The sequence below is a fragment of the Conger conger genome, chromosome 15, assembly GCF_963514075.1.
Source record: "Conger conger chromosome 15, fConCon1.1, whole genome shotgun sequence".
Taxonomy (NCBI): Eukaryota; Metazoa; Chordata; class Actinopteri; order Anguilliformes; family Congridae; genus Conger; species Conger conger.
This window is the reverse complement of record NC_083774.1, coordinates 24,151,305-24,178,244: the sequence shown is the minus strand read 5'-3', so window position 1 is coordinate 24,178,244 and position 26,940 is coordinate 24,151,305. Positions and strand designations below refer to the sequence as shown.

The following is a 26,940-nucleotide window of genomic DNA, read 5'->3' as shown; positions in this document are numbered from 1 at the left end:
CATTTGAATGAAAAAAACCCGTGTCGCATAAATGAGAAATAAGCTATCATTTTGGGTGATATTGAATGTGGACTAGTTTAAAATAAAGAAGAGAAGATTCTCAGACCTACTTGCCACTCATACAAAAATAAGAGTTCAAAGACACTTCAACATCAAAAAAAAGATGAGCCGATTATTATTGACATTGTGCAGCTTTCCAGATTTATAATAGATCATCACTGCCCATTAGCCCACTAAGCCTCGTAACAATAAACCCTGTAATTCCACTGCGGCGATTGTTCCCAAATTAATCCTTCATTAAATGATTTTAAGTGTAGGCATTATGATGTCACGCTGTGGAATGAGAGGGCACCCGCCCGGCAAACCCAGTGTGAGCCGGACCGCGCATAATGTCGCAATATATACAACTCTCCAGCCCGAGATACGCGGCGGGGACGTATTTACATCTGCAAACGGAAGAGTAATTACAGCACCAAGTCTTAATCAGCAGAGATTCTGCTTTCCTTTTGAGTGTTTAATTGTGACGGAATAGCTCAGAGGCATGCTTCAAACAGGGAGATCGCCATTTATCATGTTCTTGTCATTATGTTATTCAGGCCTTTAACGGGACTATCTCAACATTTACAGTGTTTTTTTTTATTACCCTGTAATTAAGAATGTGCCATCACAGCAAATATCCAACAGCTCCTAAGACACACTCAACCATGGTGTAATCACACTAAAACCCTTCACCGTTTAGGCTATATCAGCTTTCCAGGACGTTAGGCCTTGTTTGAAATGCAGGTGAAACCATTGCTAGTTTGGTGAAGTTCTTTACCTCGTTTGACTCTGTGTGAAGTGAAGTTTGAAAGTAAAATATTTTCCAAAGTGACCATAACAGACCACTGTTTAATCAATGGTTTAATTGGAAAAAGGACACATTTCAGAACATACCTCTGGCTATACCTACAGGTAGGTATACATGTCATTTTCAGTGGTGTTTTATCATTCTTTGGTCAGTATTGCTGTTTTGGAATGTTTTCAAAACTGCTTGAAGTTCAGTCTCTCCAATGAAAAAACCTGGAAACACAAATCAGATGTTCCACAGTGTTACCACAGGATCACCGTTTTTTGGAAAGTAGTTTTCTCAGTTGCATTTCAACTATATGAGCTTGAGACTAGCAGAGCCTGATTTGATTGCATTAGTTAGATATATATAGCAATATTATTACACTGCCAATGTTGATAAGTCGATTGCTGCTTAATAATGACTATGTTCCCACAATATCACTGCTGTATTCAATGTGGATATTAGAATCACTTAAATGTGGCAGATATTGTATCATGTTGCGCTATAGCATTTATTTTATTTTGGGAAGTAGCACACATACATACAGTAGTACACTCATCCAAAGTGTATAGCAGGTGCCTGACCATGCAATGCCCTATACTACCAGTTTATCTCCACCACGTGACCTGCAGGGATTTAAACTTATATGTCACTGGTTTTCCTTCAGGGGTCCCCATAGGCACTTCAACCACATAGTCAAATGACTAATCATACAATTGAATTTCTAATTGAGATGTTTATTTAAAGCACTTTATTTCATTTTAAGGTTGATCTAATATGGGAAAATTCAGTGGAAGGAAGGTGAGCATGGATGGACATTTATCCAGTGATACCCACCCACTACCTAAGCAATATCCACCTGGTACACTGCATACCAATGGATTTTATTTATTTTGGACAATTTGCAGTATATCTATAAATCAAGAAAGCTAACAGTAGACTGGTATTTAAAAATGAAGGAATATGGATTAAGTTCTGAGCTCAGCACCAATCATCCATCAGGGCTGGAAAAGGCAGTCTTGAACAGTGATATTATGCCATTTAAGATTTAGCAGATGTATTCTTAAATTCTAACTAATTTTAACTGGAAAAAGTGGACAATCCCAAATTAAGTTCATTTGTAAACAAGCATGTAATTAATGGGGTCTTCAACTTTGACAGAAGTATGTGCTGCAGACTGTTACTTTGCTTAAAGTAAAAATTCAAGAACATTGAAATAACTGACAGCATATCTGTGGTCATGGACAAATCAACAGATGGGACAGACAATTATGTTTTTCATATTTTATTTGTTCAAGGGAAATCCCTCACAGAAAATCTGAAAGTTCTCCTTGATTCAGTAAGCAGCAGTTCTGCAGACAGAAATGCCTTGTTAATGAGAGACGTCAGAGGAGAATGGCCAGACTGGTCAAAGTTGACAGGAAGGTGACAGTAACGCAAATAACCACATATTACAACAGTGGTATGCAGAAGATCATAACTCTGGATAGGCTACAGCAGTAGAAGTCTAAAAATAAGTATAATAAATACCTAATAAAGTTCTCGGTGAGTGTATATCCTTAAAAGCTTGTTGCCAAATTCAGTTAAAACTATGGAACTAGTAAGTGGTGTTTGGTCACTCCCTAAAGTTGACAAACTTGTGTCCACTGTCAAGAAAGATTTTATACATTGTCCAAACCAGAAAATGCATTACATGGACCATATTAGTAGCATGATTACTGGGCAAGGTTCTTCTCTGCCTCTAACACTACCATCTGGACCATATAATCCAGATAGGGAAGTTAGTATTCTTCAAATAACCATTCAAATAATGTGCACCTGATCAGCAAATGCAGCACAGACAAAACAATAAACCACCAATGTGCCAAAACGTTCAATGAAGTTGCAAAGAATGTGGATGGTGAAGGGATGACCAAAGTTCACAGTCTGATTAAAAAGACCCCGAAATTTGAAGGACAAGAGCTAACAGATGAGGAAAGGGAATACATTCAATACATTGTTGAACCTTTTAAGCCAGTTTTGTCTGCATTTAGCTGCAAGAAATTGTTTGCCATCCAATCCTAAATGGTATTTAAACAATCATGTAAAACAGTAAATCAGGCTTGAATAAAAGGTGTATCATCTGCATCACATTGCTAGGGAATACCATTAAAGCAAATGTGCCTAAGGGGAAGCATATATAACACAAACAGAATATGACCCCAGACAGAGCCTCGGGGCACCCCAGAGGTGATAGCAGCAGATGTGAACACAAAGTTGCACACAGACACTGGAAAAGAGGAAGTCCCAGTGGTAGCGGCAGTCCCAGTGATACCCACCCACTACCTAAACCTGTCAATCATAATAGATTAATGAATAGTGTCAAACACTGTACTATGATCCAGCAGTACCATGACGGAGCATTCCTACGTGATAGCAGGCATGGTGTTGTTGTTTGAGACTCTAAGCAGAGCTGTTTCAATAGAATGGTTCCAAAGGAAACCAAACTGGAACTTATCAAGAATGTTATGCGCACCCAACACAACTGTGAGCTATTTAGCCACCACTTTTAAATAATATGCTGCTTGTTTCTCAGCAACCTCTCTGAATGTTTTGACGAATTTGTAATTTATTGTTTTGACTGCACTGTAAATCTGCTGAGCCAGGGTCTGGTATTCATGCCTCTAGCTGGTGACTTCGTTTGGAATCAAGCTTTGAAGGCTTTGATAAACTTAAATAACTTGCATTATTCTAAATGAATGCAGGCACATTGTTGAAATCCTCCTCAAAGACCAGCAGACATTTCTTGATGTCATTTGCAATCAAATAGTATTTTACAGTAGAAAGGTACATTGTGGCATGAAGGACTTTCACATTTAATATAACTGATTTTCCTTTCAGGACAAATACAATGTGCCATTTGTTGACTTGTCTGAGCCCTGTCAACTGATTTCACCAGTTCCTTCATATTTTGTTCATGGGCATCAGCAGTGTATGGTGCAGACCTCTGCCTAAGCTGTCTTACAAAGGGGATAACCTCTCCATTGATTACATACATAGTTTTATAATTTAAGGTTAAAATAATGGAAGGTCTGTACGCAAAAATGTATCAGTAAAATGGTGCTCTCTTTCTGCCTTGTTGTTGGTATCTGTATGATAAGATTGTACTTTATGTTTGTTTTTTGTCTGTAAATGTCAATTTGTTGTTTTATGAGTATATTGATGGATTGCAAATAGTAAATTGGATCCATCTCTGTGCAGTGTACCAGCATTGGATTTCAAACACTGGTTTGCCACTCATATCAAAAACAAAAGAGCATGGAGGTGCAAAGTTCAAGACACTTCAACATCTAAAAAAAGATGAGCCTGTTATTATTGAAATTGAGCAGCTTTCCAGTTTTCTAATAGATAATCACTGTGTATTTGCCCACTAAGTCTCATAAAAATAATCAGTAACCTTGATTTGTATTTGACATGTTTACTTTACTTTTTACAGGAATTGCTTTATGAAGGTCGTAATTATCCACCAACTGTATTGTATTGTATCAATTGTAATGTAAGAATAAATCACTGTGGGTCATGTCCTTTAGAAAACAAATTAGCCTAGTCATTACTGGTCATTCTATTTTGCATCTCAATAAATGACCACAGACTTCTACCTTTAGTCTACATCTCAACTGAAGTCTTTCCCTCCTCCTCTCTGTTAAATTGCTGCCTGTCCAATTATCTTTATACTACCCAAGGTCTAGGTGTATGCTAAAGACGAGTACAACTCACTCTTATTGCTGTTTTTTGCTTAAAACCTTGTATATCATGTACTAAAACATTTTCCAGTGTAAACTGTCAAATGGTATCTTTGGTTATCAGTTTGGTGGCCCTTGATGTATACTTCTAACTGGTGTTTGGTTGGGAGTGTGGTGTGGTAGACAGGGCATATGCCTTGGGCTCCGAAATAGCCTCTGATATTATACATTAGCTATAAAGATGATTAATAATATTAAATTCACTTGACAATGCATACCAGGTAGGCATTACTGCCACAAACCACAAAAATGTTGTATACTATCTGTTTTCCACCTCCTTCTATGGGTTTCCTTGCTGTTGCAGTGATGTAAATCTGATGATACTGACAAATACGGAATTTTACGATTACTGCTGTCTCTTTTCATTGACAATGATGTCATAGACTGCCCAATATGAGTATTCTCAGCTTGGTGACTGGTAAAGCTGTCTAATGCGTGAAACTGGACATGGTTTGTCCCATATCCTTATTATTTTATAGTTTACAGTTTGCTCCCGGACTGTGTTCTCATAAGAATTTTTACAATGTCCAGTCTGTCTGGTTGCAAGTTGGTTGGGCATATCGCATACCTGTACAGCACCAAGGGCATGGCACTTTTCAGAATTTCTGTAGATTGGTACAATTACCACATTGCAAATTCTCATGGTTCATTATTTTGAATGAACAGATTTCTGGTGTGCTCTATGTGATCTATGAAGCCTCTTAGACATAGGAGCAAGAAGGACATGCCTAGTTCTGGCGAGCCTGCAGACATAAGCCATAAACAGACAGTAGAGTTCCATATTACATGATCCACATGTAAAGGGGATCCAACTACCCAACTACTCCACCATAACATAAAAATATTGAGGGGAAACTGTGCTGGGTCAGTTAACACTGTAGTATTTAGAAACACATCACAACAGAGCAAAACAGAATCTTACATACACAAGTGTTTTAGGAGAAATTAACTACTGACCCATTTACCCTATAGCCTGAGAAAATAATTATAGGCTAATATAGGTAATAATGTCACAATGTAACGGCTAGTAAAAAGTCAAGAAGGCCAACAGAGCTTAGATGTGTAATCTTGATTGGCATTTGGTTGGTTGTTTTTTGTTTGTTTGTTTTTCTCAATGTGTATAACCGGTACACTTTTGGCTATTGACAATTTTAGATGTAGGCCTACATGACAAAGAAGGCAAGGTGTGTTTTGGTAGTTTTTTCATGTTAGTGACTTTTCTTAGGCAAAGGGTTCTAACATGACATTCAATCACACTTTTAGTGACAACTTTTGTCGGGAGGACACATTGGTTTGTTCATTGGATGGAAGACTTAATGTGGTGCTAGTAGTCCAAAAGAAAGATAACACAAATACTGATAGATTTTGTCATATCTATTGGTGGTTTTTCTGTCATTTTCTTTTAAATATGTTTCCTGCATTATTGCCTGACATTGAAAAAATGGCAACGAATGGCTGCTTTTCCTGGAAACTGTATATACGAACGTCTCTGGCTTTCGCACAGTACTTTATTAAACTTGTAAAGCACGCATATAGAACAGCTGAACACACTACCAAGCACCCGAGGAAAAGGCGCTAAAATTTAAAACTGTGCGCGTGGACGTCTGCGTGCTACGCGTCCGTCCCACGTGCCGGGGGTTGATCACGCCTGCGCCAAGAGTAACAAGATGGCGGAGAGTGCGGAACTGAAGGTAAAGCGCAGCTCTAAATCACAATTGATATTATCGGCTATTAATCGCTATTATACTAACTAAAATCTACGCCGTTGCATATAAAACACAAGAGAACCTGATTTGATTCGGATCCATCCTTTTTTGTTGGGCCAAACTCGAAGTTCAGCTGTAGCTTCGGCGCTGTGGACATGTTATTGTTGATGTTGAGACACGTCTGTTGTCGCTAGCGAGCAGGCTAGCTTGCTAGAAACATTACCAAAAACCCCTACCCTCGGGTAATGAATATTAACGTTTCCGCTAGCTGGTCCGTGAGAATGAGTGGTAGTCTACATGTGAATTATGACAATGATCGTGTGCAGGTGAGTAAAGGATGGATAACAATGAATCAATGCTAGTCAGAGCAGCGGGCGGTGTTGTCGTACTGTCAAGGTAGGTAACCGTTAGCTTCCTAGCACGCTAGTTAGCCCAATAGTGTGATGAAGGATGTGTGAGTTGTGCGAGTCCAGCCCTTTGACCCGTGACTGCTGTCCGTCTTTCGCAGACTTTTGATTAACGGAGTGGACGAAGGTAATGCCTTTGCTAATTCGCTACGAACGTGTCTTTTCAACGGTAAATGTAACATTGATCTCTTTGCTAGCTCGATAGTTACATTGATTTCGCTGTGGCTTTTTTCTCTTTCAGTCACTGGTAAAAAACAAAACATTTCTGATAGAATATAATGTTGTGTGGAAACTTGTCGAGAATTGGAAATAAAATAGCTAATGTTACGGTTGAAATGTTATGGTAAACTCATTGACCAAATCTCTACGTAACACTATGTTTGGTTGTGTAGCTAGCTAGTCAGCTTAGTCTTGATGCCACTTAAATGTAAATAATAAATAAGTTGCAGCATTTTAATTTACCATAACCTATTTTTAGTTGGGGCAATGGGACGATAAATATATATATATGTCCTTCCGACTGTGTATATAAGAATTGACAAACTACTGGTCCTTTTGGTGTGGGATGGACCCCTCTAACCCCTAACGTGGAGGATGACGTTCTTGGCACCTTAGAGGTGAATATGAAACGAGCTAGCTAATAAAATATGATAATTTGTGCATTTAATGGGTGCGTCCAGAAATGCCACACCTGTTGAGATAAGATTATTATCATTTGAAGATGTCCACAGGAACAACTTCTATAAGTCAGCAAAGTTGAATGGGTGTGAGGTCAGAACAGTGGAAACTGTAGGAGAGGGCATCTAATGTTTCTAATTAGCCATCTACAGCAGGCAACAGAGTTAAGGTGTTTCATATTGAACCATGCAGTGTGTGCGCTCAGGTCCCGTAGACTTATCAACTTCCACATTTATGTCATTTCTGTTTGTTACATTGTGTCCAACGAAAATAGCCATTTGTTTACTTATTGCCTAATCTGCAGGTGGTTGCCCTGCCATATCTAGTTGTAAAAGGCTCTTGAAAAAACGTAGATTGTATTGTTCATGAAGTTATATTAAGTGGATTATTCTGGTAGAAAGGAAATGCCCTGTCCTGATAAATATATCAGCAGATATTTGTGATTAATTGAAGGTTAACACTTGCATTCTCTTTGCTCTGTGTTGTAGCAGTGCAGGACATGGGCAAATATAAGTGTAGGAATCTTGTACTCGTGTCTTTCAAGATGCTATTACTGGTATCAATCTGGTCACTTAGGTTGACATCTGCCTTTAAATCATGGCTGCCGATCAGTATAGGTTGTAAAGATCTCAGTGTATTCGGTGGCAGCCCTATTACAGAGAGTGTGGTCCAGTGTGAAACATTATTGACTGATGTTGTTTCTGTGGGGCTCGCATAATCAGCCAGGGGGGTTAATGTGTTTTGGAGGAGAGTCCATGTTGGGAGACTCTACTGAAGACGGGAATATCATAACTCCAACAATCTGGCCCCTTGTGAGGTTTTTAAAGGTCACCTTGCATTATGTGCCTAGAGCACCTTCTTGTAAAAACAAACGGCAATAACTGGCATGGTTGATTAAACCATGGCTTTATGAGGGAGGTGCAGTGGCATTTATAAGTGCTGCTTAATTGTTTTCCAGTTGTCACATGCTCCCCGCTACGGCTGTTTGTGTTTTGACAAAGCTCTGCAGAAGCACTGTACTGTGATGAAGGAGTCTGGTTTGTAAAGGTTTGCCTTCTCACTCTGAATCTGCTAGTAGAATACAGAGCGGTATTGTGTTCATGCTTTAGGAGCTTGAAGCCTCCTGTGTAACGCCTGTGCACTCTGGGGGGGGGGGGGGGGGGGGTGTAGCACGAAGCAGGATTTGAGTTAGCTGGATAAGTTCACAGAGTAAAACCCGGAACACTCCCCAACCTGGAACGTGGACTGAAGTAAAAACAGCTGTTCCAGGTTTAACTTATCCAGCTAACTCAGTAATCCTGCTTCATGAAATACCCTCCGGCTCTCACTCTGTAGACTTCACACTTACGTCCGTAATTCATGTGTTTGCGGGTTTAGCTGACTGGGCTTTGGGATGTGGGGTGGATGGACCATGTCTATCTTTTGTCAATGTCTGTTCTACGCCACCGTATTTTGAGGTGCAGTTTGGAACTCTGTGTGAATGTTTGTGGATGGAGAGAGTGCACAAAGAGCTGGGTAATTGTGATGGACACTGCCAGTTTGCCTGTTAAGACTGTGTGTGTTGCTGTAAGGTTTTAGGCTTTTCGGTTTTCGCGGTTATCTTTGACTGTGTCTTTTCTCGTTTGTCTTCTGTTTCTGGCGCTCATGCAGGAGTCTTGCCCTCGAGTCTCAAGGTCCACCCCGGCAGGGTGATCCCTTTGTGCCTGAATGTTTTGGTTGACTCCTTCAGTGTTGTTCTTTCTCCCAGACCTGCTGGCATGGGAACGTGTAGACTTTTTGGGGGCACAAAAAAAAAAAATGTCACGCTGTTATGGTTTCTGACATTTTCTCTGCGCCGTTGCTTTTGCGTTAAACGTTAGCCTCCTCGGCTCTATTAACTGTTATGGATTCGGATTGCTATCCAGCCGTTTTGTTAATAAATGGCTGTGCGCGTCGGAGACTGCGTTGTTCCTGCTGCGGGGGCGGGAGCCCTGAACAGCCGCTCCATGTTCCGCAGAGTGGGCAGCGAGTGGGCAGCCACCAATGAGCTCGCTGCGAGCGTCGAGCGCCCGCCGCCTCTATTCCGGGACCGCTCCTCGCCCGCCCGTCTCCTGCGAGGGCCCCGGCTTCTGCTCCGCGCCTGCCCTGCTTCCCAGGAGCCGATCGGCTCGCTATCGATCGGGAGAGAGCCGGCGGTATTTTTACACCTTCCGGAATGATCCGCGGCACCCGTGACCGTTTGGCGGAGGGAGGCACGGCTCCGTGTTGCCTTAAGGGGAGCCTTTGCCGCTCGTTTCCTTTGTAAGCAGGCTGATCCTGTGTTGATGTAGCACGCTTACGACGGTACACATGGCTGATTCCAAGTTAAATTAACTTGACTCCTGCATGACCCTCCTCAATATTTTCTTAAATGTTGGCAAAGACATTAGTCTTTTTGAGGTAAATACAGGTTGATTTTCCCTTGTGTATATTAAATGATTCTGGAGATTTGGTTTGTTGAAGTTAGCTAATACCTCTTGAATGCCCAGCCAATTTTTTTTTTTATTTTTTTTTTTAAGATTCTTGGTATCCACATGATACACTGAACAGCCTGCCTTTGCTTGTCCTTGTCTACCTGTGGGTTGTGTTGAAATATGTGCATGACTGTTTAGTTTTTTTTGTTTAAAGTCAATATTATTTTAAAAATATTTATTTTGTGTTCTTTTGCACACTCCATCCAGGTCTTGTTTCAGTGCCTTTTGTGCTTCCAGTTGTGATCCAATATATGATGTAAAAGTTTTTAAGTTTTTTATACAATCCATTCTTTGGCCTACTGAACAACGTATTCTAAGAGACCTCACTGCCTTCTTCATTTAACTACAAGTGCTTTCAATTCCATCATCAGGGCCTAGTTTTAAAATATCATCAGATTTTTCCAGTTATATTTTATTTATGTGGCGATGGGACATCAACATATCTGCTTAATATGACTTTTTATGATGTGGTAAGGACAGTTTAATATAGAAACTATATGGACATCAGGATGCCTATTCTAAACTGCTTGTCTTTTATTATCTTTACGATTTCTAAAAAATGAAGACGCCCAAGTTTCTTGTGCTCTGTTAGTCGAGTGATTTCCATCGCAGCATGACGTTCCTGTCTGAAGCTTCATCATGTGAGTGTAGGCAGACGTTTCTCTCTCTCCCTCTCCCAGTGCGCCCATACTTCAGTACAAAGCCTTTGCCTATGATGTCCATGAGATTTGTGTGAATTGTATTACATTGCCAAATCGGAAAAGGCCAGTTTTGCCAAGCATACTAGAATAGTATCTTTTATAACTTACTAAATATTTTGGTTGCGTTTCTAAGCACATCCTAAGCACACATAGAATTCAGATTTAAGTTATTGCAGCAAATTATTCAATTTAAGGTAGAGATGGACATGGTTATACAAAATAATGGTGTAATTCTGCTATGATTAGGTGGGTGGATATGAACATTTTGAATCCAATGAAGCTGGTAAATTTTTATGTACCTGAACTTAGGATCCCAACTAATATGTTTTCTGTGTGAAAATGTTATATTTTTATGAAATTGTATATTGTATATTGAATTATTAATGAATGCAATATAAAGCACTATTTAGCACAGAACACGTTTTCATTGATGATTCATGCATTTTAAGAAGATCAAAATGATTGAATAATCTGGATACCATACAATCATCCTGTATGGTTGTTTTTTTTGGAGAAGATCGTGATCGCAGTTGCCTTGGGTGGTCCAGATTAAATGTTTTGGAAAAACCAGGCCCAGAGGCTTAATTATATTGTATATACATGCACAGCAAATGGAACCAAAAATACAGATGTGCCTTTGTATTGGACTAAAATGGTATTTGGGCTTATACAAATATATAATGTGCTCATAGTGTTTATAGCGGTAATCTTCTGATATACAACCAACCCAGTGCACCTGTTTTTTGGTTTTATGATGACCTGGTGCTTTCCATCACTTCAGTTAGTTCAGTTATGCCACAGACATGTTTGTTGACTAAGAACTCAAACTTGTACAGAGGTATTGTAATTTTGAGTCTCTTTGTCTTAGGGAGACCTAACGCCATTGAGTTGTGACACAGTACAATTAGAATGTCACCAGGGGAAGAATGTCTGTCAGACATGAATTCATCATTAGTTTTCTTGTAGAGAACGGAGTGTGTTTCGTTTCTAGTCGACAACATTGTGCTCCTTTTGCCTTCTTTTGTCTTATTTACGCTCTGAATACTTCTGTGTTGAAGTTCAAACGGCAGAACTGGGCTTCTCCTCAGACCAGTCTATTTAAAATGGTGTCAGTTTCACCATTTCTCAAACCACAACTTCCGGTGGAAATTCCTCAGAACCGTGACTTGTTTTCAAGAGTGCTGGGGTGATCTGCTGTGTTTCACCTCCTTTTAAGACCTAACCGACTACTGTGAGTGATCTCTCCTCTTCTACTCTGTTCCCTCTGCAGCAGATCCCAGAGGAGCTGTTTGGCAGCTGCACTGATTTCGTCTGACTGTGAGGAAGTTTTAATGGGTACTGCGCTTGGGTTAAAAACTTTAAATAACACGGACTGTGTGAATGAGGAAGTGAGGGAATTTGTTAATCTTATGCAACCTGACTAGCCAACTTCCTCAAAAAGGCCCTGCTACCCTTTGCTATTGTGTTCTACCTTTCCTCAGTGCCGTCATTCAACCGCTAATGTTGATCACGGTAGCTCCATCATCTGAATCCGAAACTGCAAGTACCTACCATTTCACATTATGAGTCTGACATGAAATGCATGAAAAGTTCCTGCGAGATTCTAAAATTGATGCATCTTGCTGGTGGAACTCAGGGCTGCTAAGAGCTTGTGCAGTCCTCTCTGCCCTTATCAAATCAGCCTTTGTCAGGTCTTATTGAGAGAGATGGTGGCTCATAAGTGGTGTGCTTACCTCCTCAGGTGTTGGCGAAGCCCAGTCTCAGCTCTCTCTCATTTGGACAGCTTGGTGTTTCTGACTAGAACTTTCCGTGCAGTGATCCGGCCCGGATGATCATCCCAGTTCTATCCCAATGTTTAACCTGAAGGACTATGTTTTTTTTATTTTATATATCAACATTCAATATCATTTCCATGTTTTGTCTTTTGGAGTTAAATAAGGCGCAAGAAAATAGTTTGCTTGCACACGGAATAAAAGCTCTTTGTTATACGTCTCACCGTTCAATATTCTACCATGTTGTAGGTCTCGCTGATTGTGGAAGTAGGCTTATTATTGGCAGACTGATTATTTTGTTTTGATAAGGGTGCAGATAAACCAAAATATCAAAATTTACATTTGCATAGCACGTTTTGCAAATAATGTATACCCTATGCTTATTTTACCCCAGCCCATTTCCCCCCACGAAGCAAACAAAAGGTAACAGAAATCTGTATAGGATCTGCCGTATAGGAAGAAACCCTAGGAGGAAGCAGGTTCATTAGGGGGAGCCCATCCTCCTCTGGCCTGCTCAGGGTATGGGATTGTAGTCAGCTCAGGGTACGGGGTTGTAGTTAGCTCAGGGTACGGGGTTGTAGTCAGCTCAGGGTATGGGGTTGTAGTCAGCTCAGGGTATGGGGTTGTAGTCAGCTCAGGGTATGGGGTTGTAGTCAGCTCAGGGTATGGGGTTGTAGTCAGCTCAGGGTATGGGGTTGTAGTCAGCTCAGGGTACGGGGTTGTAGTCAGCTCAGGGTACGGGGTTGTAGTCAGCTCAGGGTACGGGGTTGTAGTCAGCTCAGGGTACGGGGTTGTAGTCAGCTCAGCAGCTCAGGGTACGGGGTTGTAGTCAGCTCAGGGTATGGGGCTGCAGCTTGTTCAAAGGTGCGCTTTTAAGCTCAACTGAAATAGTGTGACGGTGTCCCATACCCTTGTGTGTCTTGAAGGTTGGTTCTACGGTAGAGGAGCTTGATGAGATGCAAGTGCATTTATAAGTGCAGAGCCGAACAGTGGAGACGGCCAAAGGCATACTTTATCTGCTGGCCCGCACTATCCCACAGCCAGGGCTAAATGTCAGGAAGTGCAGCTCAACGCTGTTTGAGTACATGCATTGCTGCACCCTCAGTAAATCAGTATATTGGGCAGAAAAATTTCCTGCAACAACATTTCCCCCCCCCCCCCCCCCCCCCCCCCGATACATAGCATTGTGCATTTTTTACAGAATTGGAACAACAATGCAGAAAGCAAAGGGGAACTGAAAACACAAATTTAGCAGCTGCATCTCGGCCTTTTATGGACTCCCCCGGATGGTGGCGAATATAGCCCCATGTCTCCTGCAACGAGCACAGTGTGCCTCTCACACAGATTACACTTGTGATTAAAGAAAATGTGCTTTCAGACCCTCCTCCCCAGGGCCGGTGTGACAATCAAACGTCCGCGGGTTCACATTAGCACCCCGTACCGTACTGTACTGTGAGCGTGAGCGATTACCGCGGGCTTACGTGAAACAACCCCAAATGGGATTTTTGTATCTGGAGCCGGCGGTGGCCACCCATCATGCTCCGAGTGACTGTTCTCATCTTCACCCACACGCTCTCGGTCTGTGCCGGCGTGGGGGAGGGGAACGGTAGCGGCGGCGTGGTGCTGCTCTGAAGCTCCGCACAATACAAACTGCAGCGCTTCGTACAGTGCTTCACCTTCCTGACTTGTGCAAGAGCGCAGGAAACCTGTCGTACGCGTTCGCCTTTTTCTGCGCTACCGCGTCCCTCTTCAGACAGTTTAGCTGTGCAATAAAAACAATACAGATGATACAATTTTATTCATCGGTTTTATTCAAAGAATGTTTTTTTTTTTTAATACACTTTTAAGATGAACTCTTAAGTGCCGGGTATTGGCTCTTACCACCACAGTCCCATGGCTCTCAACCCCACACCATGGTCTCCAAAAGCATGCCGTTAAACCTGGCAGCCTTTTGATTGGCCGTGCATCCGCCAGCCTGTTTGCACAAGCTTCGCAGGAGAAGAGCCCTGTCCCCTCCGCGCCCCCTTTCACCTGCAGTGTCATCTCACACAGGGTGGAAATGACTGTGCAAAAACTATTGTTAAAAAAAATACAGGAAATTCAATACGTTCACGTCACGGAAAGTGTAACTCAGAGAGAGGGAATATCACATAGCTTAACTGCGCAATTAAGAGGGAGATTAAAGGCGAGACGGCTAACGTGATTGGAATGACCTTACTGTAAAAAGGGCAAGCAAATTTTAAAAGGTTTTGCCCAGATCCCAGGCTCACAGTGGGCGGGTGGGCCAAAGCACTTTGGGTTTTTCGAGAGTACGTTCCTACCACACCCTCCTTTTTGGTCTCCGTTCCTTTTAAAAATTTAAACAGGAGAGCTTTGGATGTGCAGGGATATGCAATTATATTTCCTTAGAAGAAGGAGAGGAGGAGGGGGAGGAATCTCCACTCGGCAGATTGCTTCCAGCCGGGCCGCGAAAAGCTACTTATCTGTTTTTTTTACCGTCCCCTTTAAAACAATTTAACCCTCCCTGCACCACCTCTGATTAGAAGCCGGAGCCATCATAAATAAATGAAAGGAAGTTCTGAACGTTTGCTTCAGAGCATTTCCTGTTTGGTGAGTGCACCTGGTTGTCTGCACAAGTTAACATTATGCTTGTCTGGAGATCCAAGCAACTTATCATTGAGCTAGTCTGGAGATCCAAGTAAGTTAGCATTAAGCTCGTCTGGAGCTCCAAGGTAGTTAGCATTGAGCTAGTCTGGAATGCCAAGCTAGTTAACTTTGAGCTAGTCTGGAGCACCAAGCTAGTTAGCATTGAGCTAGTCTGGAGACATGAAACCCTCCAATGCATTGCACAGTTGGCCATTCCCTGGTTAGCTACTTGTTGACTTCTTCCCTCAGGAATTTCTTTCCTAGTCCTTGAGGAAAACAACAACCCTCTGTTGGTTTGGCTTGTTATTTTTGGCTGGGAATGGGAGCGTTTGATTGGCTTGCTCGCTCTGTGGTGATTGACAGCGAGGCGTGCGGTCGTGCTGGTCAGAGGGCAGGTATATGTGGTGGAAATGGCGCTGCATGCCTTGGACGGCAAAATGCTTCTTGATTCCAGGAATTCATCAAGCATCCTTGATTATGAATCAGTCAAACCTTTAATAATGAGTTTTCTGAAATATGTTTCCATGTCCTGGTCACTTCAGGGGTTTCTGCAATGTAGGATTTACAGCACCCGCCTACCCCTCCACCTTTCACAGTGTGAGAGAAATTTCAGTGTAATATTATACACCATAATCATCAAGCTTATGACATCTGTTTTCAGTTCACAAAATAGGATCTCCCAAGTTAGTAACCCCATGCCTCTATGTTTACGGATAGAAAGTTGCAAAAGGACTGTAGTTGGTCAGCAGGAGAAATGGCCTTTCTCCCCAAACAAAATCATTCAAAATCATGTATCAGAAGTTTCAAACGGCCTTTGCTTAGTTGGGCCTGTTCCTGGTCATTCTGCTTTGACGTTGTGTTTGAGAATCTGACGGCAGCTTCCTCCATTGTGTGTCTATAGCTGCACTCACGCACACGTCAGTCCTGTTCTCTGAGCTTCCTCCATTGTGTGTCTGTAGCTGCACTCACGCACACGTCAGTCCCGTTCTCTCTGAGCTTCCTCCATTGTGTGTCTGTAGCTGCACTCACGCACACGTCAGTCCCGTTCTCTGAGCTTCCTCCATTGTGTGTCTGTAGCTGCACTCGCACACACGACAGTCCCGTTCTCTGAGCTTCCTCCATTGTGTGTCTGTAGCTGCGCACACGACAGTCCCGTTCTCTGAGCTTCCTCCATTGTGTGTCTGTAGCTGCGCACACGTCAGTCCCGTTCTCTGAGCTTCCTCCATTGTGTGTCTGTAGCTGCACACACGCACACGTCGGTCCCGTTCTCTCTGAGCTTCCTCCATTGTGTGTCTGTAGCTGCACACACGCACACGTCGGTCCCGTTCTCTCAGCTTCCTCCATTGTGTGTCTGTAGCTGCACACACGCACACGTCGGTCCTGTTCTCTGAGCTTCCTCCATTGTGTGTCTGTAGCTGCACTCGCAAAAACGTCGGTCCCGTTCTCTGAGCTTCCTCCATTGTGTGTCTGTAGCTGCGCACACGTCGGTCCCGTTCTCTCTGAGCTTCCTCCATTGTGTGTCTGTAGCTGCGCACACGTCAGTCCCGTTCTCTGAGCTTCCTCCATTGTGTGTCTGTAGCTGCACACACACACACGTCGGTCCCGTTCTCTCTGATTGAGTTGGCAGCTCGGCTCTCTGGGTCACTGTGGGCTGGACGGCTGTTCCTGCTCTCATTGTCCCTGAAAAAGCCCTTAATTGGGAAAATATGAGGCGGCAGACACAAAGGGGGGTGACATCTGTTTGAGGGATGATTCTGTCCTGTTTGTGACAAGCTGTTTTTGAAAGGAATAATTTCCAAATTTCAAGGCCGATTCTAAAGAGCACATAATGCATGTGCAAATGCACTCTGTATGCCTTCTCTCTCCGTCTCTCTCTCTCTCTCTCTCTCTCTCTCGCTCTCTCTCTCTCCCTCTCCCCCTCCCCCCCTCTCCATCTCTCTCATGAATTTTAATATTTAGCCATGGCTGTAAAGTCTTAATTAGTATAAGTGTGCTTAGTAACGTAATCATTTTAGTGAGTGGTTGCGAATGCGCAGTCAGTTGTCACTCCGAAAATGAAACCGCTCGTTTCTGCACTTTTAGATCCCGTCTTGTTTTTCTTTTCTGTTTCACCACAGTTCACAAGCAAGTGAGTCATCTGTGACATTCTGTCCTGTGAGCATTACTGTGAAAAAATGCAGAACAAATGCGCAGGGATCGCGCTCCGCTCTGCAGAAACAGGGGCGACGAAAGCACGTTGGTGCCCGCCGCGCTGCGTGAACTTTAATAGGGTTAACTGCGGAAAGACGGATGCGCGCGGGCTCGGGGAGAGCCGCCGTCCGCCCACAGTGAAGCGCGGGCTCGCTGGAGGGCTTGTTAAAATGCATCGGTGGGGGACGACGTTTGACGCCGTCTGCGACTCGGTGGCGATCAGGAAGAGCACGGGTGTCTCGCTGCTTCTTGTTTGATAATCGAACGAAGGGACGCGTTGATACAGAAATAAGAAGCTTGCGCCGGTCTGCTCGCCCCTCCCGGCCGGGGCCTTTCGGAGAGAGGAAGCGCGCTCCGTCGGGCCGGGGGATTTCCGGAACGTTCCCCCCCGCCCGCCGTGCGGGCAGGTGCGGGTCTGCTGACGGACGGGCTGCACCTGAGCTCCGCTCGGCCAGGGGCGTGGCGGTGTGTGCCGCGCCCAGCGCCAGACGGCCATCATTAGAGGCTCTCTGAGTCTCTTCTCCCTCGGTCTCTTTAGCGTGACCAGGGAGACAGTGGTTACAGACACAAGTTAGGTTTGCGTCCAAATTGTAAGCGAGTTTTCCGAAAAGTCAGCAAAAGAATATGCAAATCTACTACTGTTCTGCGAATATTCTGAAGAGTGCAAGATGACATTTTCTTTTTTGGGCTTTCTGGAGCGGAAGCATGTGACTTAGGTCCCTGTCACGTTGTCATTTATTAGAAAAATCTGTTTCCTTTATTGTGTCATCTCTTTACCAGTATGCTGACTTTTTCACCTTGGCCGGTGTCAAAACGTCTGGTGTTTAACTTCAGGCATTTCCACTCAGGTTCAGCAAATTCAAAATTTGTATAAAAACAGTTTGATGGAAACCCAACTACAGACAATGGGCTCCATCAGTGCCTATTCTCCACCTTTGCACGTGCAGAAGTGTATAGGAACGCCATTGGTCGTTTTCTACAAGTATATGACCAGCAGGGAATGGCTTGGCTCATGAGTCATTGAAAAGTGTTCCACAGCACTTGAGAGTTTCATTGTTGCTGTTGTCTGCATGTTGACCTCATTGTTTTATTGTTTTGCCATCAACATCTTGCCCGTGTGTGCCCATATAGCCTCCGTGCGCCCATATAGCCTCCGTGCACCACGGTCATCAGCAAGGCCGTGGCTTTTCAAGCGCAAAATCGTCTCGCTTAACATCTAAACTTCCAGTCAGGCTCAGAAGTTTGCAGCACCGTTGCCCTCTTTCCTCCACACCGCCACTCAGACAATGGCTTCCTGGCCCAGCTCCGAGACACCAGCTTTAATCCCTCTGCTGTTATTAATACTAATCCGGCTGACGGGGGTAATGCCAGACGAGCCAAAGGTAAAAATATCTGCCCTTAAATCCACACCCGTATCGTCTCCATGTCGAGGAACTGCTTCGAGGCGCTTCTAACAAAATGTGGCCTTGTTGGCGGTTGGCATGTTCGGTGCCTGCCTAACCGGTGGCTGCACTTGGTCTTTGACCCATTGCTGATGATAGAAAACCCATAGAAAGGCCTAGAATCACAATACATTTCAACGGTCATGTGATCAAATACAACGCTGCCATCACATCCGTCTGTTAAGGGAGATGTAGCGTGCAGGTCATATCCGTCTGTTAAGGGAGATGTAGCGTGCAGGTCACATCCGCCTGTTAAGGGAGGTGTAGCGTGCAGGTCGTATCCGTCTGTTAAGGGAGATGTAGCGTGCAGGTCGTATCCGCCCATAAGGATGTGTTATACCTGATGGAGCAGAGGACACCCCTTCAGACAGAGCCTGCCTCTGTGGGGCACTACAGGCAGTTATGCACTTTGTCCTGGCCAGGATCAGGTACCAGGCCGTTGGGCAGAACCATACGGGAGTGAACTCTGCATTGCCTCGCATTGGGAACCTGCAGTCGGTCGTGTGTGTTACAAAGAGTCCTGTATCACAGAAGCTTCCCCAGCTTTCATTGACCTGCCTGCTGCTCGACGGCACCTTCTCCCTACGCCTCTGTGAACGTGGGGCCTTTCTGCAGCACCTTCTCCCTACGCCTCTGTGAACGTGGGGCTTTCCTGCAGCACCTTCTCCCTACGCCTCTGTTAACGTGGGGCCTTTCTGCAGCACCTTCTCCCTACGCCTCTGTGAACGTGGGGCTTTCCTGCAGCACCTTCTCCCTACGCCTCTGTGAACGTGGGGCTTTCCTGCAGCACCTTCTCCCTACGCCTCTGTTAACGTGGGGCCTTTCTGCAGCACCTTCTCCCTACGCCTCTGTGAACGTGGGGCTTTCCTGCAGCACCTTCTCCCTACGCCTCTGTTAACGTGGGGCTTTTCTCCAACATCCTGAGGAGCAAGCTGATCTGGGTGTTCCCTCTGAGATATGCGGCCGGGCTGCTGAGGAGAGGCACGGGGAAGATCGAGTGTTGCCTTTGTCCTTTCGCCTCCTCAACCTGAGAGAGCGCGGGCAGCCTTCCAGCTCTCTCTATGCCTTCTCTTGATCTGGGGATTTGAGAGAAGGTCGGTAACCAAGCATGGTTTCTTCTTTCCCAGACCAACTGCTTGTTCAACCCCCCCGAGTCACACACACACACACACACAAACGCACCGATAAACAACCCCCCATACCGTTCCATACAAAACAATTCTCAACCTCTCTGTTGAGCTTATACCCACACACAAACCACTGAGAGCTGAATTCCCCCCCCCCCCCCCCTACTCACAACAGAAATAGCTGTAACCAGACTTTACCCAACACACAAGAATTACAGCCTCCGAGAAGAGCCAGAAAAGAGCCTGAGTCTGAGATTTCTAGAGCTGATAAACGTTAGCGGTTAGCTGTTGACACAAGTGTGGAGGAAGAGACATGTTGGGAGGAAATCGTCTGGGCCTCTGTCCGGGCAGCACAGGCATGAAGGGCGCGCTACGCCCAGAGCTGCCTCATATCGCCACCGTTTACCCTCCACCAGCACCGCCCGATTGGCTAAGGCTAATGCCACAACCTGGGCTGCATCATATCAGTACCATTTACTATTCACCAGCACCGGCAAATTAGCATAGGCTAGTCCCTGAGCCGGGATCATGTGCTCCGGTCGCGTGTGCCTATTGTGCTCCCTCAGGAGCCGCTCTCGGTTGTTCCCAGTCCTGTCCCTCTGCACGGTGTCTGCCCCTCTCTCAGGCTCTCCTCCCGGAGCGCGGTTAGCGCGGGAGGCTGTGGCTGTGGCAGCGCAGTGAAACTAGGTATTTGACTGCTGGTGGGGAGCCAGCGCGTTGGGGGAGGGGCGCGGGGGAGCCGCTGGTCTCCTCCCCGCGGGGAGCGGCGGCGGCTGGGCGCAATAAACCCGCCCGCCGCGGAGACCGTCACGTGACATCGTTCTAACCGCCGCGTTCGGCGCGGCACGGCGGATTAGCCGCGCGCCGAACGCCGGCCCCCGTTCCTTTGTCTGCGGCGGCACGGTCCGAGCGAGACCTCGGCGCTGGCCTCAGCCGCGCGTTCTCCACTGTAAACACATCAGCACCACCGATGTCACAACCCCTCCATTTATCAGGACCCTAAGTCCAGTCGACCGCGGGGGGACTTTTATATTGTCGGGAGAGGAAACTCGCTCTCCAAGAAGCGGATGTCAGGTTTCCAGAGAAATTAGGAGTAACTCTCCCCCCCCACCCACCCCCTGACTCCTTTGAATAAGAATGTGTCGTATCATTGCGAGCCAGCAAAGCAGTGCGTCTCTTTCTCTTTGTGCAGCGCCGGTCGCGCCTCTGCTTATGGAGGGTGTAGTTAATGAGTAACCAGCGAGTCGGTGGAGCCTCGGCTGGATTTATTAGCTTCAGTGAAGAATGCTTCAGGGAGAAGCTAAGGTAAGGACGCGGAACGCTTTTCTCCCCATTTGGAGAGCGCTACTACATCCTTGCGTGTGATTGGTCTGAAATGATAGCCAGTTTGGCTTTAATGAATGAAATATGCTGCAGTTCACCATCTCGGCGTTTGGTTTTCTGTGCGATTACCTCGTTTTGATCGCTAGCACAGCAACCTTTGTGGCGTTTAGCCGTCTGAGCATTGCCTATTTATGTCCGTTTTCAATGATAAGGTCATTTGATGTTTTGAACTTATTGGATCGAACAGAATGGAGCAGTCAATACTCATTTCTAAAGTCATATAGAGGCTTTTTCCCTATGAGATGACTGTAACAGGTTATTTCACATCTCCACTCAAACCCAGAGCTGGGGACCCAGAGCGGGTCGCACAGGGACACGTCCTCCGCCCTCTCTCTTGTGGGATGTGACATTTGGTACTTTTTGGCCGATGATTAAATGCGCGGGCCGGTACAGCAGCACCCCGGCCTGGTACAGCAGTCCATCCTGGGGCTGTTGGACTTTGAGGGTATGTAGCGCCTCGGTGGACGTAACCGTTTGTGCAAGGGAATTTGAAATATCAGTGTTGACACTGGGAGCTAATCTTACAGTGTTACGTGTCTTGTTTCGACATCATAACCAAAGCAGAGATCATTTTCCTCCCGCTAACCGGCACACGCTGACGCACAGCAAGGATTGATGACCCTAAATAAATGAGGGGGGGAGGGGGGGGGTACTGTGGTATTTAAACATCATTGCAGTATTCTGGAACTTTCTTTTGTGGTCAGGGCCGCTGGGTTAAAGCTTTTCTGTAGTTATTAGAAGAGTGAATGATTTAATAGTCATAATCATATCAGCATGGCCATTTAGCCATTTAGCCTTTTGGGGGGGGTTGGATAAAGTTTTATATGTTCAGTTGGTTTTCTGCCTTGACTTATGAAGTAGCAAAGGTTTCTGATGTGGTTGGTTCTGAAATCAAATCATGTCTCATGCCATTGAGTTTAGATTTAGTGGGAAATAATGGAAAATGATTTCAGGATTGCTGGACTGTAGGAGACCATACAATTATGTTTATGAAAAATGCTCTCCCTTCCATCATCTCACGGTTGTTTAGAGCTCATGCGCGTATTTAAGGCTTCAGTGATGTGTCTGAAGTCAGGCAGTTTCGTGTAGGTGCAGCTGTGATCTTCTGATAAAATGCCTTTTGTTTGGAGAATGTTCTCAGTGCTGAGGTCTTTGTGTCTGCGTGCGTGTGCGTGTGTGTGTGCGTATGTGTGTGTCAGTGCTGAAAGGTGGTGTAGAGTGCAGGGTCGGTCAGTGAGGCATAGTGTGTGTGTGTGTGTGTGTGTGTGTGTGTGTGTGAGTGTGTGTGTACATGTGCATAGAGCAGAGCGTTTGGCTGGCTGTGCTCTCCCTCAGTAAGGTAATTGGAGCCGATGGCCAGGCGCTGCAGTGGAGGCGCACAGGGAATGTTCCGGCGGATTAGACGGCACAGGCCTTCCTCCAGAGCTGCGCTTCAGCGTCTGCCGCGGCTCATTAGCGTTTCAGCGTCGCGCGGGAGACCGGCCCGCGTCCCCGCGTCCCCGCTTCCCTGCGTCCGCGTCTGTCTGTCTGTCCGCGGGCACCGAACGACGTCACTCACGCGCCCGACGCCGCCGCGCCACCCAGCCCTCCCCTCCCCCGCCCGCCTCGCCCCCTCCCCCGCCTCCAGCGCTCCTCTCTCTTTATCTCCCCGCGCCCCTATCTCCCGGCCCGCCGTCCACTTGTTGCTGAAAACCAGCTGGGCTTTCGTTGTTGTCCCCGCAGTAATCAGGCGGCGGAGAGCAGCACGTTCCGTGACCCGCTGCGGGTCGGGATGAGAACATCCCGGCCTGTACACGGCGTACCGCCGCGCTCACAAAAGCACGCCGAGACTTTTACGTAATGAGCCGCCGTTTTGACCATTTAGAGGTATGCCACTTTCTGGGCTTTGATGGCACACAAAGCCGCTGGTCGTGCGCTGTGACGTGCGTACAGACACGGCCGTAGCCGTGTTTACGGCCGTCTATGAAGACGTGGGCTCCGCCACGGCGTGCCGTCTGCCTCGCCGCCATTGAAGTGTGTTGTGTGTGTCTATAATGCGTGGTATTGTGTATTTTAATACAAGGTTCTGTAGTGTCCTGTGTGATGTATTTAGTAGCCTATTTTTGTTCCGTAGCGAAGGTGTGCAGCCTGTTGGATGCGGTAGGAGGAAATGAAATGACTTTTCAGTGTGGGAGACGGACTCTCTCTCTTAGTCAGAAAAACCGGAGCTCTGGCACCGCAAACATCCATTCTGAGCTCATTTGGGTGGATGGAAGACTAAACTAAACAGATTCTGTATATTTTACCGTAAAGAAATGCTGAATACAAACATTCAAAAGCATGGATTTAAATCAAGAACATGTTGCATATTTTCTGGGATTGGTTTGTAATTTTCAGTGCTGTGAGGTGGTGTAGAGGCAGGGTGGGTCAGTGCTGTGAGGGTATAGAGGCAGGGTGGGTCAGTGCTGTGAGGGTATAGAGGCAGGGTGGGTCAGTACTGTGAGGGTATAGAGGCAGGGTGGGTCAGTTCTGTGAGGGGGTGTAGAGGCAGGGTGGGTCAGTGCTGTGAGGTGGTGTAGAGGCAGGGTGGGTCAGTGCTGTGAGGTGGTATAGAGGCAGGGTGGGTCAGTGCTGTGAGGTGGTGTAGAGGCAGGGTGGGTCAGTGCTGTGAGGTGGTGTAGAGGCAGGGTGGGTCAGTGCTGTGAGGGTATAGAGACAGGGTGGGTCAGTGCTGTGAGGTGGTGTAGAGGCAGGGTGGGTCAGTGCTGTGAGGTGGTATAGAGGCAGGGTGGGTCAGTACTGTGAGGTGGTGTCGAGGCAGGGTGGGTCAGTGCTGTGAGGCGGTAGAGAGGCAGGGTGGGTCAGTACTGTGAGGTGGTAGAGAGGCAGGGTCGGTCACTGAGGGACATTGTGAGGTGAAGCAGGGCAGGGACAGGGGCCTGGGTCTCAGACGGGGAGAAACGTGAGCCGCGTCTCCTGAGAGCGCCCGTCTGCTGTTCTGTGTTTTCACTCCGACTGTTGTGAATTTCATTTGTTTTGGAAGCTCAGAGGCTTATTCCCCCACCCCACCCCTCCCCCACCACTCCCGCTCCTCTGCACACTGCGCAAGGACAGAATTTAATAGAAACCAAATGTGGGGAGCCATTACCACCGAAACAAGCCAGCTTTTCGCTCGCAGTCTTACAGCAGCGACTTCGCAGAGAGCGCGAAAGGGAAAGCTGGAGTGACTCAGGAGCGGCGCCGTGGTCAGTCCCTGCCGTTGCGAGCAGTGACTGTTCACGAATGTTGAGGTGGACCAACATTCTGTGTCCGGATCAGCTTTCCCTCCTCGTCACAGATGTGAAATTTGATCCTTCACCTCCCCCTCCCCCCTTTTTTTGTGTATAAATGACACACACACACACACGCACGCACACACAGCCAGCGAGGACTGGTTTGCATACCACCCCTCCCCCTCCAAACACTCATGAAGCCACTCCCTTGGCCCCCATCCACATGTTTCCTGATATCATTTCCCTGTGGTCTGGTCCACTTAACCGCTGCTCCTTCCAGCCGACCGCAGCTGCTCCCCCACCCCAGGTGTTACCTGGGCTCAGTGGGGAACGTTCTGGAAGATTCAGGCGGGTCATAGGCTGCCCTCTGACGTTATTGGACACTGTGTGGCTGTTTGCAAGGTCCCTTGTTTTGAGTAACGGTGAACACGAGTGTGCCTCCTGGCTTCTTCATGTCACTGGGGCTAATCTGTACTAAATACTTTTTACCACATGTTTTTGTGGATTCTACAGCTAATGCCCTTCAGAAGAGCCCAGAAGAGAGTGAAACCTCAACGTTAAACCATAGAATAACATAATATAAAAGCCATTGATACTTCTTAGGCTCAAATTTGAAGTCTCTGCCTCCTTGAGTATCGTACCGGGCCAGTGACGTGCTGCTTTCGCCTGTGTCTCCCTTGTCTTGCGGGAATCAGGACTGAAACATGGCTTCTTGCCTACAGGAGGAAGCATCCGGTTACTGAAGTGACCCAGACGTCATCAGCGTCCTCTATACAGCCGTTTTGATTGGCTAAATTGACGGCTCCACCCACCAAGGCCGCTCCTTTTTAACCCTGTCTGTTAGGGACAGATATCTCAAGGTAGGACCCTACACACGACACCACAACAGTATCAATGGCTTTTTTTTTTTTTTTTACTCTTCTGTCCTTCCAAACCTGGGTGTAAGGGTGCTCTCCTCCTCTCCGGTGACGGTTGGACCTGGCGGCACGCGGCTGTAAGTGCAGGATGCCTGGCTTTAGCATGCGATACGGCAGACCGGAGGCTCCTCTCTCCTCCAGTAGCGTCGGTTCTCTGTAGCGTCTCGAAGAGAAAGCGGAGGAGGAGGCGCGCGGAGGAGGAGGCGCGTTGGGGGACGGGCGGGTTCTGCGGCCGAAGTCTCTGCTCTCGGCGGGAGCGGAGGGCGAGGCGTTGGGACACGGCGGGCGAGAGGGACGGAGCGGGGAGAGCGCACACGGTGTGGCCCTTCTGTTCTGCAGGGGCCGGCTGTGCTCTGATGTGCAGCAGACAGTCTGGGACTGTGCCCCACGGCCGTGCCTAATGCGCTGTGTCCCAGGGATGTGCATGAATAAGCACCTATGGCTGCCTGTATGCCCATTTACAATGTATCCGGCTAAACTTACGTCGATAAAAACTCTTCAAACGATCCGAATAAAATGTGTATATATTGCGTATGGCAATAATTCATATTACAAGGGAATGACATTATAGATGCTGTTGTTTTGTGAATCCGCCAGAAGAATGGTGATGAGGGAGTGAACCAGAAGTGTCCTTTATCACTTTGAAACATATTTACTTCCCTTTTCTTATCGTCCAAACGGCCTGTGGGCTCGGTCCGTTCACCGCTCACTGGAATATGATAATCGTATCATAGCCCTAATGGCTCCAGGGGAAACGTCTACTTTTTTTTTGAGCCGATAGATTTTAGCCTGGTTCTTCTTATAAAAGTGCTTTGAGTTCCACTGTCCACACAAGTAACTTTCCCTCTGCCTGAAAACGGTTGATTTCCCCAAGTAGGTATTTAACTGACAAATTAGATGAAAAATATCACTTAATGCAAATTAACAAGCGACTCTCTGCCACAGGCAGTGGGCAGGCCCGTGAATTTACACATGTAAATGTTTCTACAGTCTGCACTTGTGCAAAGACTTCGCTGAGGATGTCGCAAAGCATGCTAGCAGGGAAGACCTTTAATGATAGCTGGCAGCAAAAGCTGTTTATTAGGGAATCCTTGCGAGCAGTAATGGAGCTTGGTTGATGAGCTGTTAAGGAAGCCCTCCTGTCTGGTTTGTGTCTAAATGAACCCTGATGGTAACAACAAAATATTTGGTTTGTTTTTGGGATCAATTTGGATTTTTTGTTTCTAAGGCTTATGTAGGATATTTTATACTGAAGCTACCTGAAATGCAATTTTACATTTCAGTGGTAGATGTGAGGTTCTCTGGAGTGGTAGATGTGAGGTTCTCTGCAGTGGTAGAAATGGGGGTCTCTGCAGTGGTAGATGTGGATGTGGGGGTCTGTGGAGTGGTAGATGTGGATGTGGGGGTTTCTGCAGTGGTAGATGTGGATGTGGGGGTCTGTGGAGTGGTAGATGTGGATGTGGGGGTTTCTGCAGTGGTAGATGTGGATGTGGGGGTCTCTGGAGTGGTAGATGTGAGGTTCTCTCCAGTTAGAGGTACAGGCCTTTGTGGTGAGGGTTTTGTGTTTCTCCATCTTGCTTGTTTTCGTTGCTGGTTCTGTCGAGCGGCAGGAATGCC

The 26,940-nt window shown here is 46.2% G+C and overlaps 1 protein-coding gene across 5 annotated transcripts in view; it reads left to right on the top strand.

Moving 5' to 3' along the window:
- Nucleotides 1–6,241: 6,241 nt before the first annotated feature.
- Nucleotides 6,242–26,940, top strand: part of pias1b (protein inhibitor of activated STAT, 1b) — a 43,992-nt gene continuing 23,293 nt past the window's right edge. Inside the window, exons 1-2 of one of the 5 annotated variants that reach the window (XM_061221862.1) lie at nucleotides 6,242–6,302; nucleotides 25,129–25,266. Coding sequence is in view for 2 of the 5 variants with exons in the window: in XM_061221860.1 (XP_061077844.1) it covers nucleotides 6,563–6,643 (81 nt within the window). In the remaining 3 variants the exon portion in view is untranslated. Of the gene's footprint in view, nucleotides 6,303–6,430; nucleotides 6,644–11,872; nucleotides 11,931–25,111; nucleotides 25,267–26,940 lie in introns of those variants that run through there. The other 4 variants (XM_061221861.1, XM_061221860.1, XM_061221864.1 and 1 more) reach the window with 4 other exon arrangements.